Raw genomic sequence first — 16709 nt, 5'->3', positions numbered from 1 at the left:
GTTCCGATCTTTATAACTATGGATAGAACCCTGGTGGGTAGCTTCATACTCTGTGAACCAACCACTCCTTGGAAATGTTTGTGCATTCTAATGATTCATAGAATATGTGGTTGCCACTTATAATTGGAATGGAGTAAGAGTGAAACTTAAAAATCTCCAATATTGATATGACAGCTTCGACCAGCAAAATGAACAAACATATTTTCTCATTATTTACAGCTGATGTGAGATCGACACCTTGTTATGGTCTTATATTTTTTCTGGCACTCCCTAAGCTGCTACAAAACAGTAATTATGCCACTAGCAGGGGCATTAATGACAATGTAGAGGGCTGAGGAGATCTGATATTTAACGTTTAGCAAATATGAGCACTGGATACAAAATACTCTTTTAACCAATTTCTCTCAAGACTAAGCAATAAGACACATGCCAAAATACTCTTCTTCAGCATAAGTAAAATTAACAACTAGTAAATGAATTGCATTGTCTATTTGTCTATATTCCAATAGATGAACCACCACGTCTTTTATTTATGCTGCTTTAGCTGTCAGTGCAAAATAACTTAAGGATACTGCAGAGAGGAGAACATGGCATGGAAGCTTCTCTTTAACGAGTTTAAATTGATCTCTTCTGGATTCACTGCCAGTGCAGACACCTCAAATAATAAAATACATAAGGGAACGTCAAACCAGTGGATTTGTCTATAGTTCACTAGATGAACCACTGCAATTGGATTTTTGTTTTTGTAGCTGTCAGCTCAAAATTACTTAAGGATACTGTGAAGAGGAAAGCATTGTATGGAAGCTTCTCTTTAATGAGTTTATATTGGTCTCTTTTGGATCCATTGTCAATGCAGAAACCTCAAAATAGTAAAATACATAAAGGAATATCATCTAGAATACGAGACATATCAACCCTAGACAGATAATACTGTAGAGTCTAGACATGGTAATACCAACTGTATCAATTTACAAGAATACATAAAATTTAAATACCCATCAAAACCACGGAAGAAACTGACATTTGCTAATTTCCTGTAGTGTGAGATAATGCTTTACTGTTTGCTCTGACCAAGTCAGCCAAATCTTCAGACATTTGTTTTTGGTGTTGCTGGAAGTTGAAGATTGCTGTGAACCATACAAGGTGTAGTAAGTTCCATTTTTACAGTGAAAGGTCATGCATCGTTTCTGTTAAGTCATTATTTGCAGCCTCAGAAAACTCTTTATTTAATTGTACAGATGCCAAAGCTTGTTGCTGCTGAAAAAATTGCTGTCTTTCAGTATATCTTGCCGGAGGTGGGGGAAGTGTGGGCATTGCAATCTTTCCATGTAATGGAGGACCTTTGTGACTATTTTGAATCTGTGGAACATCAATATGCTGTGGGGTGGGTGGAAAGTTGCCAGGAATTTTGTGTGTCGGTGCTTTCAAGTCATGTGGTTCCAAATCATATCTCAGATCCGATTGCTGCTCTGCCATACTACTCCTTGCTAGCTTGTCATCCTCATTTGCAAATATGCTTTGTCCTTGTGTTTGCAAGTGTTGCTTATTTCCATTTTGTTGAGCTTTGGTGGTGTATGAACTTGGCGAAATTCCATTTGTATGTGAGTGAATTTGATCCCCCAACTCAGAAGACGATGGGTATGGTTCTGCTCTCGTCGAGATCCCTTGAGAAATTGACTGTCTGTTAAATGGATTTGGAGTGGCCTGTGTAAAAACAGGTGAGAATTCTGTCCTAGGATCTGTAGTGTTTGAAGACGGTGACTCATCTCCATCACTACTGAGAAGATCTGCAATATGCATAGGCTTTGCAATAGTAGTATTGGCCTTTGTCACATCTGGTGGTTGGGGAATCAGTGGTGGTTGAGTTGTAGAATGGTTTTTCTTGCTAACACTGGCCTTCCCTTCATATTGTGCACGGACTTTTGAAGACCTACAAAGCATAAAAGAATATATCCAATTAGGAAACCATTTCATTAATAGTGAAACAGAGTTTGCATCTTCTTGCTGTATAGATTCCATGATCTTCAAACCTTAGCTCTACCTATCTGAAACAAAAATGATAAAATGCATCAGATTATCAGTTAAACCTGCCTTGTCCCATTTGAGTGTTGAAATGTGTAACTAGGCTCGGTCTTCCTAATATCTCATGTACTATTGATTTTATATATTTGATGTAAAAGGAAAAGAAAAATTATTATTGTCATTTTATAAAGCATGGGGTTTCATGCTCGAAGTTAAATTGTTCTAGGTCAAAGCACCCATTGTGTGCTTCTAGGGTTTGTCATAGAGTCAAGGAGTCAAAAGAGCCATTGTTATATGTATAGACCCTATTGGGCATCTTGCATCAAGTCAAATGAATTTATTTTTAGTCAAAATGTGTCAAAACATCCCTCCAAGACCAAGTCGGTCTGCAAAGAATAAGTCGGCCTCATAAACAGCAATTCGTACTCCTAGAACAGCTATATATAAGAGCATTCGCCCTCATTTGGAAAGGATCATCCAAGAGAGTAAGATCAAGTGGAGGAGAAGGAAGAACAAGTGAATGGCTAAATTTTAAGAGGAAAAACGAAATTCTTATTTTTCTGCTCTCTCTCTCTTTCACACGTGCGAAGAAGATTAGGGTTTGGTTTCAGCTACAAAGCCCTAATTTCAGATCTCTAAGAAGAGCTGGAAATGTGATGAAAGGAAGCAAGTCTTGAAGTCCATTTGTCTAGAAAGAAGAAGCAGCCCAAGCAAAGGAAGAAGCAAGCCTAAAAGAAGCCCCATCATCCACACATGTAAGTTACAGTTATGGTTTCTGAAGCAGCTTGGACGAAATTACAGATCTCCTAAGAAAGCCGAAATCCTTGATCAAAGAATGTAAGACATATCATCCATTTGACTTAGGAAGAACGAGCAAGCTAAGCGAAGCAAGGAAGAAGACAATAGTCTCTCTATCCCACAAGTGCAAAGTTGCAGTTGTTGCTGAAGTGACAAAGTTGCAGCAATTACTAGACAGTCGAAGTATTGAAGTTTTGAACTTTTGAGCAACTTGGGAGAAATTTCCATAGAAATAATTTTATGTGGTTAACGCCTTTCACGCTTGAAGCGAATTATTTCTCGAGAGAAAATTATTTTTCATAAGAGCAAAAGTTATTTCAAAAATATTTTATAAAGCAACAAGACATGTGCAAAATAAAATCACTTAAGTGATTCAATTAGACATTTGCAAAATAAAATCACTTCAGTGATTCAATTAGACATGTGCAAAATAAAATGACTTAAGTTATCTAATTTGAATGGATTACTCTAGGAGCTTCCAAAACACTTAATTCAAGGAAGGTATTTTGCCTCAAAGATTTCTATATATTGAAGAGAAGCCTTCATTTGCAACACATCGAGTTCTCTCTCTCTCGCATTGGTGATCAAGCCCTCGCATCAGTAATTTATCTCTCTTATTATCAGTAGCAGATCTATTGCATATTTGTAGATTGCTTATCATCATTGGCAGATCTCTTATTATAAGTCATAGATCTCTTATTATCAATTTATTGCATATTTGTAGATCTCTTATCATCATTGGCAGATCTCTTATTATCAGTAGCAGATCTATTGCAGATTTGCAGATCTCTTATCATCATTGGAAGATCACTTATTATCAGTAGCAGATCTATTGCAGATTTGCAAATCTCTTATCATCATTGGTAGATCTACCGTTTGGCGGATCTATTGTTTGGCAGATCTATTATCTGGCAAATCTATCGTTTGGCAGATCTATTGACAGATCTCAAAACTCTCGTTCAGCTCTCGCACCAATGGTTTCTGCTCTTGTTACTTCTTGTTGTTAATGCTCTCACTCCAGAAAAGGATTATTGCAGTTGGTATTGCTCTCACACCAGAAGTATTTAGCTCTTGTATTGATCTCACTCCAGAGATATTCTATTCTTGATATTGCTTTTCTGCCAGAGTTTGATTGCTGGTATATTGCCCTCGCTTTAGTAGCATTTTGATCTTGCATTTGGAGAATATTGCTCTCAGTATTTAGCTCTCGTACTTGTTCACTTTGTTCATGCACTTGTGTCTATTGCTCTTGTTTTGGAAGCCTTTGGAGGATTGTGGTGGTATCTTGAAGCTGTCATATTAAAAAGGGTTGTCACTATTGTTATTTGTAAAAGGGGTTTTGTACTTTGATTATGAGTCTCTACTAAACATTTGAAGACAATCTAATAGAAGAGCATTTTGAAAAGGGTTTTCCCCCATAGTGGGGGTTTTCCCTGGTCTTGGACCAAATCCTGTGTCTTGTTCTTCATTTACTGTCTTCTATGGTTTATGATCTCAGAAATTAAATTTTATATCTGCAAAATTTAACATGGCATCAAAGTTGTGGCAAAGATAAACTCAAGAACAGTAAGCTTAAGGCAATTATCTACTAAAAGACCTTATTTGCTGCTCAAAATACAACAGTAGATCAGTTCAGATGGCTACATCCTTCTTCAAGGACAGCGAGAAATTGACAGGGGCTTCAAATTATGTTGCTTGGAAACTTAGACTGGACACCAACTTGGATGGAGAAGATGTTCTAGAGTATGTCCAAGGAGGTGTACCTCGACCTCTTGAAAATGCCCCTGTTGTTGCTAAAGCAAGATACGAGAATGTTGAGATCAAAGCCCGCAAAATTATCATTGATTCTTTGAAAGACCATCTTCTTATCTGTATCTCCAACTGAAGACATCTAAGGAAACGTATAATAAGATTGTTGGCATGTTTGAAGTCCAAAGTCTGAATCACGTCCTTGCCCTGAAGAAACAACTCAAAGATATCAAATTGAATAAGGGAGAATCTGTTCAGTCTTATTTTATAAGGATTACTGAACTCAAGGACCAAATTTGGTTTGTTGGCGAGCCCTTGTCTGATAGGGAATTGGTACACACAACCCTTGTGTTGAATTTCCACGATATTGTGATCTAGGATAGAATCTTAAAATCTTTGACGCTACCAAACCAAGAATCTCAACAAAGCTACTTTGCACAATGGAACATAAATAACAGTAAATCACACATTCACAAGTAGAGACAACTTTTTACAAAATATTGTACAAATATGTACAACAACCCAATCTTCATTATATTAAACCAACTCAGTGATACAATAGTCAAGGGCTCCCGTACAAGGGATAATGGCCCTCAATTATCCACAAGTACAAGTATAAAAGATACAACGACAATCTCACTGCTCTAGTGCACAATCACAACCTCTATGTTGTATCTCATCATGTCGGTCCTTCGCTTCCATTCTGCTCTCTAGTTTCCCCTTAGTCCATCAAGAGACAACACATAGAGTCTCCAAGAGGGATGCCACCTATCACTACTACAAGTCACTTATGCTACAATGAACACAGGCCAATCCAATCTGCTCCTCTAGGTTGGCCAATACCTAAGCTCCAATATGCCAATCTAGCAGTCCATTAGTCCATCAATGTACTACACGTTAGACTCCACAAATTCACCCAAACTTCAGCTATCAAACTCCCTTTATGACTGCTTGTCAAGGGCTACTTTGGGCTACCAACACGTTGCCCTCCACCAATCCAATGGCACCCAATCCAATCACTATAGGATCTTCTCCTACAAAAAGCTCCAAATCACCAAGCCAAGCCTTCAAATTGACTCCCACGGCCTGCAAAAAAATTGTCCACACATGGAGCATCCACCTAGCAACAAAACCACCTTGAAACCATCAACAAATACATACCTCTGGGATGTGCATACTGTTGTAGCGTACTTTCCTGTTTAGGGCACCCAACAAAAACGTTATAGCCCTCCAAAATGTTGAAGTTTCTAAGTTTACTTAGTTAGAAACCCTCCATGCACTTTATCTGATTTATTCCTACCTACTTGTTATTTTCCTTAACAAGTTATTTACAATGTAAATAGTGAAAATAAACACTAGTGCATGCTCAACATATTACAAATAAGCAACTAAAAGAAACAGAAACAAACCCGCCATATGACACCATTATTTTTGGACTAATGTCCCCGGAAAAACCCAATGTGGGAAAACCGGTGCAACTATCTGAGGGTTTTCTTATTAAGCAATATCAGAGTACAATCTGGGTGCCAAAACTGGCCTACCCAACAGAGAATTTCCTTGGCAGTAATACCTCTCAATTTCTGACAAATCTTCTGGCTGGAACCCCAGATAATCCTTCTGGCAACTACTCAACACAAATTTGCCCCATAAACCCCAACGTTAGCCTCTCTTTGGACAGTGTCAGCCCCTCTGAAGCACACAATTTTAGCTATTGATAGCCATGATAAAATATTTTATTAATAATTGAATATATGATGATTACATTTTGTGAGAGGCCCTAGCTATATATCACCTTAGGTGCCTCTTGGTGAACTATAACTAATTAATTTTTTACATAACATTGCCTTCCTCCCAAAAGAATGCTTTGTCCTCAAAGCATACGTAACGACGGATGTTGCTGACGAAATGCTTTAGTCTCCCAAGAAGCTTCTTCTTCTGGTAAGTCCTTCCACTTGATCAAGTATTCCTTGATTGTACGAGATCGAAGCTTCCTTTCTCTAGTAGATAAGATACCTTCTGGTTCTAGAATGACCCTTCCTTCATCATCTAGGGATGGAAGCATTGTTTGCGCTGATTGATGGTTGCCCAATGCCCTTTTAAGGCATGAGACATGGAAGACGTTGTGAACATGACTTTTCTCTAGAAGGCTTAAACTATATGCAACTTGGCTGATCTTTTTATTGATCTGATATGGTCCATAGAACTTCGGTGCCAATTTATTTTTTCCTTTTTGTTTCAAGGAAAATTGTTTGTATGGCTGGAGCTTGACAAATACCCATTCTCCGACTTCAAATTCTCTTTCGATTTTGTTTCGGTCTGCTTGTTGCTTCATATGGTTCCTTGCATTATTCAAGTTTTCTTTTAGGGTTTGGATGATTTTTTGGGTTTCTTCTAGTTGGTTTTTAACAGTAGGTAGATTTGTCTGGGCGGTAGCTAGATCCTTCCATTTTGGGGGTTCATAACCATACAAAGCTTGGAATCGCGTCATTTTTGCTAACGTATGATAACTAGAATTATACCACCACTCAACAAGATGCAACCATTGAGCCCACTTATTTTGTTTTTCTGTAGCGAAGCAACATAGGTAGGCTTCCAAACATTTATTGACAACCTCTGTTTGTCCATCTGTTTGAGGGTGATAAGAGAAACACATATTTAGGTAGGTTCCTATGCGGTTGAACAATTCCTTCCAGAAATTACCCTTGAATTTGGCATCTTTATCACTCACAATGACTTTCAGAAAACCGTGTAATTTATATATATTTTTGCAAAATATTTCAGCAATTTGTTTAGCTAAGTTTGATTTCTTTATTGCCATAAAGTGAGCATATTTGGTGAGTCTGTCAACCACTACGAAAATCTTGTCCTTGCCTTCAGATACAAGTAATCCCTCAATAAAGTCCATTGATATTTCTTCCCATTTCTGATTCAGAATGTTTAAGGGGTGAAGTAATCCAGGTGTCATAATATTTTCACTTTTATTTCTTTGACATGTGTCACATTCTGCTACATACTTCTGAATATCGCAACTCATCCCCTTCCAAAAGAATGATTGACGTGCATTGTAGTAAGTTTTAAAGAATCCTACATGTCCGGCTGACAGTGAATCATGTGATTCCTTGAGTATCTTGGATTTAAACTTGGAGTTTGCATTCAGATAGATTCTTCCTTTGTACCATAGAATATCATTCTTCCATTCAAATTTTGAGTTGTTTGGAAGGTTATTGATTATCATAGTTATTTCTGGGTCCTTGGCATACTAACTTCGAATCCATTAAGCTATTCAGGAACAACAACCGAGACTGCAAGTAGTGTTGGTTCTTCGTCTTTCTTAGACAGGGCATCTGCTACTACATTGTCTTTTCCCCTTTTATGTAGTATCTCCATGTCAAAGGCGGCAATTTTTTCAATCCATTTTTGTTGTTCTTCGAAAAGTGTTTTTTGTTGAAGGAGGTGTTGGAGACTGTTATGGTCCGTTCGAATGGAGAACTTACTTCCCAAAGATATTGTCTCCACTTAGCCAGTGCATGCATAATAGCGAGCATTTCCTTGTTCTGTGTGGACTTGAGACGTTCTCTTTTGTCGAGATTCCTTCTTTCAAAAGCTATTGGATGCCCTTCTTGCATTAACACTGCGCCTATACCGAATCCGGAAGCATCACACTCGATGATAAATGGTTTAGAGAAATTTGGAGTTTCCAATACTGGGGCATTAGACATAACTTCCTTCAATTCTTCAAAACACCTTCCTACTTCCTCATCCCATTGAAATGAATTCTTCTTTAAAAGGTTTGTCAGATGTGCAGTTATATGTGCATAGTTTTTGATAAATCTTCGGTAATATCCAGTCAATCCTAAGAACCCTCTAGGCTTGGATTCCATTATCCTGGTAAAATTGTGGGTGCTACCAGAGTCGATGAGAACCACTACGTTGTTCTTCTTTATATGTCCTTTCAACTTTAGAGTTTGAGGTTGTGATATACCTGTCATAGCTGATAGTGACACTTGCAGAATACTTCCATCATCTAATTCTGGAGAGAATTCTGGGGCATCTTCTGTTTCTTCTATGTCAGAATCCTCACTGTTTGAATCATTAGTTGCTTCATAGTTATATAGGTTCTTTGATTCTTTTCCTTTAGCACACCTATGTTTAGGGTCCCACTTCTCGCCACAGCGTTTGCATTTTCCTTCTTTTATCCTTTGTATTTCCACATTAGATTTTTCACCTTCACGACGATGTGGTGGAACATATCTTGTATTATTTGAATCCACAAACTGGGGCATTCTTCGTCTCGAATATACTTTTTCCAGTTTTGACCACAGTATCTGTTCAAATTTCTTTTCAGCAGTTTTTGCTTTTCGTCTTGCTACTTCTATTGATGTAATGTCATGAAGCTCAAGTTCTACTTGTAGATGAGTTTTAAGTCCGGAGATGTATGATTGAATTAGACGAGATTCTGATAACCCAGGTACTCGTGTTACTAAGGTCTCCCATTCTCAAGTGTACTCATCCACACTTCCTTTTTGTCGTAATTTGATGAGTGTTGAAAAGAACTCTTCTTCCCTTACACCTTGGAATCTTTTAAAGAATGCATCTTTAAATTTTCTCCAACTGATGGCGATTGTTGTCTTCTTCCACCACATATACCAATTATATGCTTCTCCTTCCATTTTCATGGAAGCGTGCCTAATCTTTTCGTCATCATTGTTGATGTCGTAAATCTCAAAGTATTCTTTTGCTTTATTCAACCACGCAACACTGCATTTTTCGTTCCCATCGAATTTAGGCATCTCGACTTTTGCCTTTCGCTGATATGTTGCTAACAGTGGAGCGAAAAGAGGGTGTTGATTGGTGAATGTATCCCAGAGTTGCTTATTTGAAAAAGTCGCGTTACTATTTCCTTGTGGGGCGTGGCTGATTTTTTTGGAGATTTTGCTTTTTCGTGAGAATCCGCTGACTTCATTGAATCTGATGAATTGTGCTCTTGATTACCTCCATCATCTTGGAATAGTTGTTCAGGTGTAACCTTCGTCCTTCCACACAAGGTGTTTAGCAATGCTAATGTTTGATTATGATTCATTTCGGATTGGATCTGGTTCTACCCAAGCTGTAGTTCTATCCGATTTGTCGTATCCTGAAGCTTCTTGATATCGTCGGAATGCCCAATAAACTTACTCTCGAGATCGACTAATTTTTTGTTGAAATCATCGGAGTGGCTAGTAATCCTATTCTCCAAGTCAATCAATTTTTGTACCGAAATCGGCCATTGACATCGACAACATTGAACAAGTTTGTGGGGGTGTATATTTGTCCACCAGCGTTTTAATTAATTAACTTTTTTTTTTAATTAATTATATAACATATATATATATATATATATTTTAATTAAATTAATTTAATTATACAACATATAGTTTTTAAACTCTATATATATATATATCATATACAATTATAAATGAAACGATATAATATATGCATTAATCTTTGGTGGTTTATATAAATTAATATGTTGTGGGAAAAGACAGGTCAAACGTCGGAGCGTTTCGCATGGCTTGAAGAACACTGCGGACGGGTGTGCAAAGGACGACGTATAGTGGAACGGCGTGTACAGAGGACGACAGACAGCGGAACCGGGCAGGCAACACTTTGGGGAGCCGCAGGTGATCTAATGTGGTGAAGACGAGGTTCAACCAAGTTTGACTCGAGTGCGATATGCGAGGTGGAATGTTCCACGGGCGGCAGCTATGCTGTTGGAGGTGGAACGATGGCAGAAGGCGGATAGGTGTTGAGCGGGTAGAACAACGGGGTGATGGGGACGGCACTAAGACAACAGAACAGCGGGGTGATGGGGGAGAACTGGCGCAATTGCACAGTCGGACAGCGGAACGATAGGGTGTGGAAGCACACCAGTGGAGTTGAATGAGTGAAGGAAGCCGAATAAAAAGGGGACGGACAAAAAATTCCAAGGAGAATCGACCGCCTCTGATACCAGATGAAGCACACCCTTCTCTGTTTGAGGGTGATAAGCAGAACCTGCTAAGAGGGTTCTTAGGATTGACTAGAAACATTTAGTGACACCCTCTCTGCCTCACGCTGGCCCTGGGTCACCCCGAATGGGTCCGCATCAGCCCTGGAAGGCCCTACGTCAACCCTCTGGCCCTCTGCATTAGCAACGCTGGCCTCTCTAAGTCTCTGCGCAGCTCCCGGGTGCCTCTGCGTGACCCAGCGTGAGCCCTGGCTGGCTCTGCGTCACTCTCCTTGGCTACTGCACTGCTCTCCCGACACTATCTCTACCTCTCTGTCTTAGTGTACTCAAATGCCCCTCAACTGCATCTCCCAATCACTAATTCTATCTCTCTTAGCAAACCCCACTCTAGAGAATAGAATGACTGATCATTCTGGTGTATTCTCCAAGTGACCCTCAAGCCTGCTCTTATACTTTTCCTGTTGACATCTCAACGGTCGAGATTAAGTCCCTAATCAACGGCTAAGATTAGATCTGGCTTGATCCATGTCTTTTGGACCACTCTACCACAGATTCATATTAATACACATTAATATTTTATTTTCCCTAAGTTTAGACTTAGGGACTCCATTAAAAATATTAATTATGTTAATATCTCCTGATCTGTTTAGAATCTGTCCAAACCCTTTCTAGGTATTGGAGATCTCATGTGCCCCAACCTCTCGACCAAATTTCATGGCTAGAGCACATCAGATGCTACCCCAAATCAACACTCCCTCTTAGTGAGGACTGTGCTCTAGCAATACTCCTTACTGAGTATTACTTTGATCATCCGACATCGGTACCCATGCTGATGCTAGGCCTTCCTGCCCAACATCCTCTGCACTGCTACATCTTGTACTACTGCCCATGGTTCTGCCACTGCCACTACTGCATCTGCACGACAACTCCCTCTACATCTGTGTTGTTGTTGGTCCTTTCTCCTAGCACTACACCTCCTCTCATCATGTTGCATCGTGTTGCCCACTGCTGCACTGCAACTCAGTTACTGAGAAGCAAGTAACTAATCTCCCAACTGATCTCCCTGTTGGGCTAGAGACACCCACTGAGGCTGAAGCTCCCTCTGCCACTGACAAGTGCTCCCTCTCTGACCTCTGCGCTGCTGCAACAACTCCCTGCATCTTGCACCATTGCACACCTCTCTGTGCCATCTTGCACTGGTGCAACACTCCTGCGCCTTTCGAACTACTGTAGCCTGCTAGCCTCGCGCTGTCTCAGGACTCCTGCACTGTAGCTCTCTCTGTCGCTCCATCTGCATTCATCTCTACCCACTCAGCCAGTCCTGCTATTCCTCGTCGGGGCTCCCGTAGCAAGGTCTAATCCAAAAGGCTGGGTACCTCAAGGATCCTACCCCTCATTGCTCGTAGTCCGCCTGACTATAGCTTGATTTCTCCTCACTTCTTCTCAAGTGGTGCATGTGCACTCACGGCACAGTCATCGTCTGTCAAAACTTCCTTCTCTGCCCGTGTTGGCGCTGCCTTAGTCTCGGAAGACTCTCCCTTACTCCTCTTCCTTGGACATTGGGTCACATAATGACCCAGCTCCCCACAGTGGAAGCACTTGATCTTGGAGAGATCCTTCTTCTTTTGCTTTTCCTGCTTTCCATCAAATGCTAGGGCAACATCTTCCTCCTCCTGTTTGACTTTGATCCCCTTGCTGTTGCTACCCGTCTTCGACTGCCGTCTGATCTCTTCCTAGCGAAGAGCTACCCACATATCGTCCCAAGGTGGAAGTGTCCCTTTGCCCAGTATACTCTGGACAAATACTTCCCAGTCTTCTGAGACAACATTCAGGGATGTCCTCACCGTCATCTCCTGATCCGCTGTCGCCCCTATAGCAATCAACTGATCTCGAATCTCATTTAGTCCTCTAAGGAAGGTGTCAATCGGTTCCCCCTTCTTCATCTGATATGACCTCAACTGATTCTCAAGCAGCATTCTTCTCTACATAGAAGTATGCTGGTACAACGTCTTGAGAGCCTCCCACATCTCAAATAACGTTTCCCTATCATCTATGTGTGGTACTACATGATCCTTGACCCCGTCAAGAATAATTCTCTTGGCCCTCACCATCGCCTCCTCGTATCTGTCATTATCATTGGGGTCGACTGGGATAGCTATTACCTTCAAGGCGAAGTTGTTGACACAATTCCTGTCAAGTACGGATAAGATTCTGGCCTTCCAGATTGCGAAGTTCGACGCTCCGTTTAGTTTATTCTAGTGTCTTACTCTATGTACTACCATGATGCTCCTCTACTTCCCTCTTGGAAGTTCTCTATTTGACTCCTCTGAGTCTCTACTTCCTGTCTAGAAGTTCTCTTCTGGACTCCCTCTGAGTCCTGATTTCCCCCCTGGAAATCCTTTTGCCGTTGTCGAGATGCCCCCTACTCTGATCGTCTTGTGCAACCACACCACTGATTCAGGTTCCTCGGCTAGAAACCCTCAGTAGCAACTCCTCTGGCCTTGCTCTGTCAGGTACTGTTCTGACTACAATATCTCACCAACTCCACTCTGCAATATTCCCGCAACCTTCTAAACCCCAGCAACCTGAAGGTGAGAGCTCCTAGGCTCTGTGCAATCCTGGCACCAGCAACCCAGCCTCCTCAACCAACTACGACAGCCCTCCCAGCTACTGCGTGGCTCTAAGTGAGGCTTCTTTTGCCTTCCTTAGCCTCTGCGTTGCCTCTTCCTAGCTCACCCTTGATGATGCAGGCACTATATCACCCTTCCTTGTTGTTGCTCTACTAGAAACAACGTCTGTCACCTCGCGACCACTGTTTTTTGTTACTATTGCTTCGTTCGGTTGATGTCCTTTAGTCCTCCTATGATCTGCAATCACGCTCCAATACCATGTTGAAGTTTCTAAGTTTAGTTAGTTAAAAACCCTCCATGCACTTTATCTGATTTATTCCTACCTACTTGTTATTTTCCTTAACAAGTTATTTACAATGTAAATACTAAAAATAAACACGAGTGCATGCTCAACATATTATAGATCAACAACTAAAAGAAACAGAAACAAACACACCATATGACCCCATTATTTTTGGACTAATGTCCCCGGAAAAACACAATGTGGGAAAACCGGTGCAGCTATCTGAGGGTTTTCTTATTAAGCAATATCAGAGTACAATCTGGGTGCCGAAACTGGCCTACCCAACAAAGAATTTCCTTGGCAGTAATACCTCTCAGTTTCTAACAAATCTTCTGGCTGAAACCCCAGATAATCCTTCCGGCAGCTACTCAGCACAAATCTGCTCTAGAAACCCCAGTGTCAGCCTCTCTCTGGACTGCATCAGCCCCTCTCTGCCTCACGTTGGCCCTGTGTCACCCCGGATGGGTCTGCGTCAGCCTTGAGAGGCCCTGCGTCAGCCCTCAAGCCCTCTGCGTCAGCAAAGCTAGCCTCTCTGAGTCTCTACACAGCTCGTGGCTGCCTCTGCGTGGCCCTGCATGAGCCTTGGCTGGCTCTGCGTCACTCTCCTTGGCTATTGCACTGCTCTCTTGGCACTATCTCTGCCTCTCTGTCTCTCTGTACTCAAATGCCCCTCAACTGCATCTCCCGATCACTAATTCTATCTCTCTTAGCAAACCTCGCTCTAGAGAATAGAATGACTGATCACTCTGGTGTATTCTCCAAGTGACCCTCAAGCCTCCTCTTATACTTTTCCTGTTGACATCTCAACGGCTGAGATTAAGTCCCTAATCAACAGCTAAGATTAGATCTGGCTTGATCCATGTCTTTTGGACCACTCTAACACAGATTCATATTAATACACATTATTATTTTATTTTCCCTAAGTTTAGACTTTGGGACTCCATCAAAAATATTAATTATTTTAATATCTCCTAATTTGTTTAGAATCTGTCCAAACCCTTTCTAGGTATTGGAGATCTCATCTACCCCAACCTCTCCACCAAATTTCGTGGCTAGAGCACATCCGATGCTACCCCAAATCAACACAAAACAGTTGTAACAGGTCACCATTAGCTGCGACCTTCCCTTCTCATTCACCTGCTCCCACACGCTAGTCCTAAGGCTGACTTCTAGCCCTAAGATAGGCATCATAGTACCTCTATTGTGGCTTAGAATAGGGTTGCGTCCCTCCTGCAATTTACCTCAGGTTTCGACCTAATAACCACAGAGAAAGGCCTCTCCAATAACTACGCACAAGTTCCCAGATTTATCCTCAATGCCTGCTTTTGTCTCTCATGCACTTCAGACCCAAAACATAGCTCAAAAATCACCCCTGTAAACTTTGACCTTGTCTTCCTAGTGTTGCGGCTGCTTTAGATGGTTCTTCCTCATGATTTTTTGCACATGGAATTTGTAGAATGAACCTCAATCACCTTCTATTTATACACCTTAGAAGGGCTCCATGAATAGACGTCTTTTGGCACATTTACTCAAAGCCTACATGACTTATGTGCCAAAAACCCATCATTAACTTCAAAAATTCATAACTCATCTTGTACAACTCAGATTTCGACGATTCTTGTTGCGTTGGATTTTCCTCGGTGTCCTCTATCATCTTCATCCATCACATGCAGAAAATGCCTCATGGTTTTGGCCCAAACATCGATGGGTGCAAAACCCCAACCTTGGGTTCCAAACCCACAAATGACTTTTGTGGTGCTCCAACCTCCAAACCTCGAACCCTAGGGCTTGGAGTACCTCCCAAGCTACTCAAAAATTAACACTCCCTCTTAGCGACAGAGGCACTTCCAAGACTAGGAAGTAACTCATCATCATCATCACTACTCGGAACACTCACCCAACTCCTAGCGCTCATAACTGCAGCAATCCTTGTAGTATGAACTACGCCTCTCTCAGAAGTGTCGTTGTCACTAGAAGCATCTTGCTTCTTCTTCTCCTCTTGGAATGTCTTCCACTCTCTCCATGATTCCTTCTTGGTAGTTGTAGGAGCACCCTTGCTCCCCACTAACCACGCACTCTTCTTGGGCAGCAGATTCTCCCTCTGAATCTGCAAACTGCCTCTAGAAGTCGACTCTCCCTGAGTCTCCAGAACTTGGACCTTCTTTTCTGGAACCTATACCTGCCCCTTTGAAGCCTGCACTTACATGTTCTTCTCTGGAACTTGAACCTAGTCCACCTGCTTTTTTTTCCCATGATCTATAGGCTTGCCTGTCAGCGTGTATAGACCATGCTCTCTAACTCCAAGCACAATACTTGCGGAGCTAGAGCCTTTGGGCCTGAGTCTTGCCTTCCCATCCTGGAATAAGACCTCAAACCCCTTCTTCTCGATCATCGAGACATATATCATGCTATATCTGAGTCCTAGTACAAACAGTACATCCTAGACCCGCATCACCCGTCCTATCTCCATCCTGAATGGCACAACTCTTGATCCTCGGATCTCCTTACTCTTGTCGCCCAGCACCATGTGCAACTTCGAGTCCCATTCAACTAGAGTCTTGAAAATCTCCTGTGACCCTATCATATGTTTTGATGCACCATTGTCCACGTACCATCCATCCTCATCAATAGTACCCTGCGAGAAATGAGAGATCATAGCAAAGTCGTCCTCTTCCAACCTCCTAGTGAGAGCATCTATCTCAGTAGAGGTGTAAACACTCACGATCTGCTTCCCTTTCTTCTTCTCATCATCTCTCGTCTTCTTCTTCATTGGACATTTCGACAAAGAATGACCCATCTCGCCACAGTTGAAACACTTGACTTTACTCAAGTCCTTCTTCTGCTTACCCTTCATCCGTGCCACAAGTGCCACATCATCATCAAAAGCCTTCTTCTTTGGATGAAGATCCTCGTCTCGCAACTCTTTCTCAATGAAGTCATTCCACAACCTATTCCAGTCTGGCAATAATCCCCACGATGAAGGGCTTGCTTTCCTTAGTGAACCCTTTCAAAGCAATCCTCACCATATCAGAATCTGAAATAGTCACACCGACGACAACAAGCTCATCTTTAAACTGAGACAACCTCGTCAGATACAAAGTCACTCCTTCACCTTGTATCATCTTGGTGGACTTCAACTTATCCTCCAATAACAGTACCCGGTTCTCATTCTTATTCTGGAACAAATTTTGAAGAGCCATCCACATCTCATGTGCAGGGGATCCTAGACAAATGAGGTATT

At 41.4% G+C, this 16709-nt stretch overlaps 1 protein-coding gene across 3 annotated transcripts in view; it reads right to left on the bottom strand.

Moving 5' to 3' along the window:
- Positions 1 to 576: 576 nt before the first annotated feature.
- LOC149217027 (TOM1-like protein 4) overlaps positions 577 to 16709 on the bottom strand; it is a 273886-nt gene continuing 257753 nt past the window's right edge. For all 3 annotated transcript variants that reach the window (XM_089392923.1, XM_089392924.1, XM_089392925.1), the window contains exon 10: positions 577 to 1930. In XM_089392923.1, coding sequence (XP_089249049.1) covers positions 1162 to 1930 — 769 coding nt within the window. In that variant the 3' untranslated portion in view covers positions 577 to 1161. The remainder of the gene's footprint in view (positions 1931 to 16709) is intronic.

Source organism: Pinus tabuliformis, chromosome 1_1 (assembly GCF_031772625.1).
Source record: "Pinus tabuliformis cultivar Carrire ecotype Pingquan chromosome 1_1, CPIR1, whole genome shotgun sequence".
Taxonomy (NCBI): Eukaryota; Viridiplantae; Streptophyta; class Pinopsida; order Pinales; family Pinaceae; genus Pinus; species Pinus tabuliformis.
The sequence above is the reverse complement of the archived record's forward strand: the minus strand, read 5'-3'. Positions and strand labels throughout refer to the sequence as shown.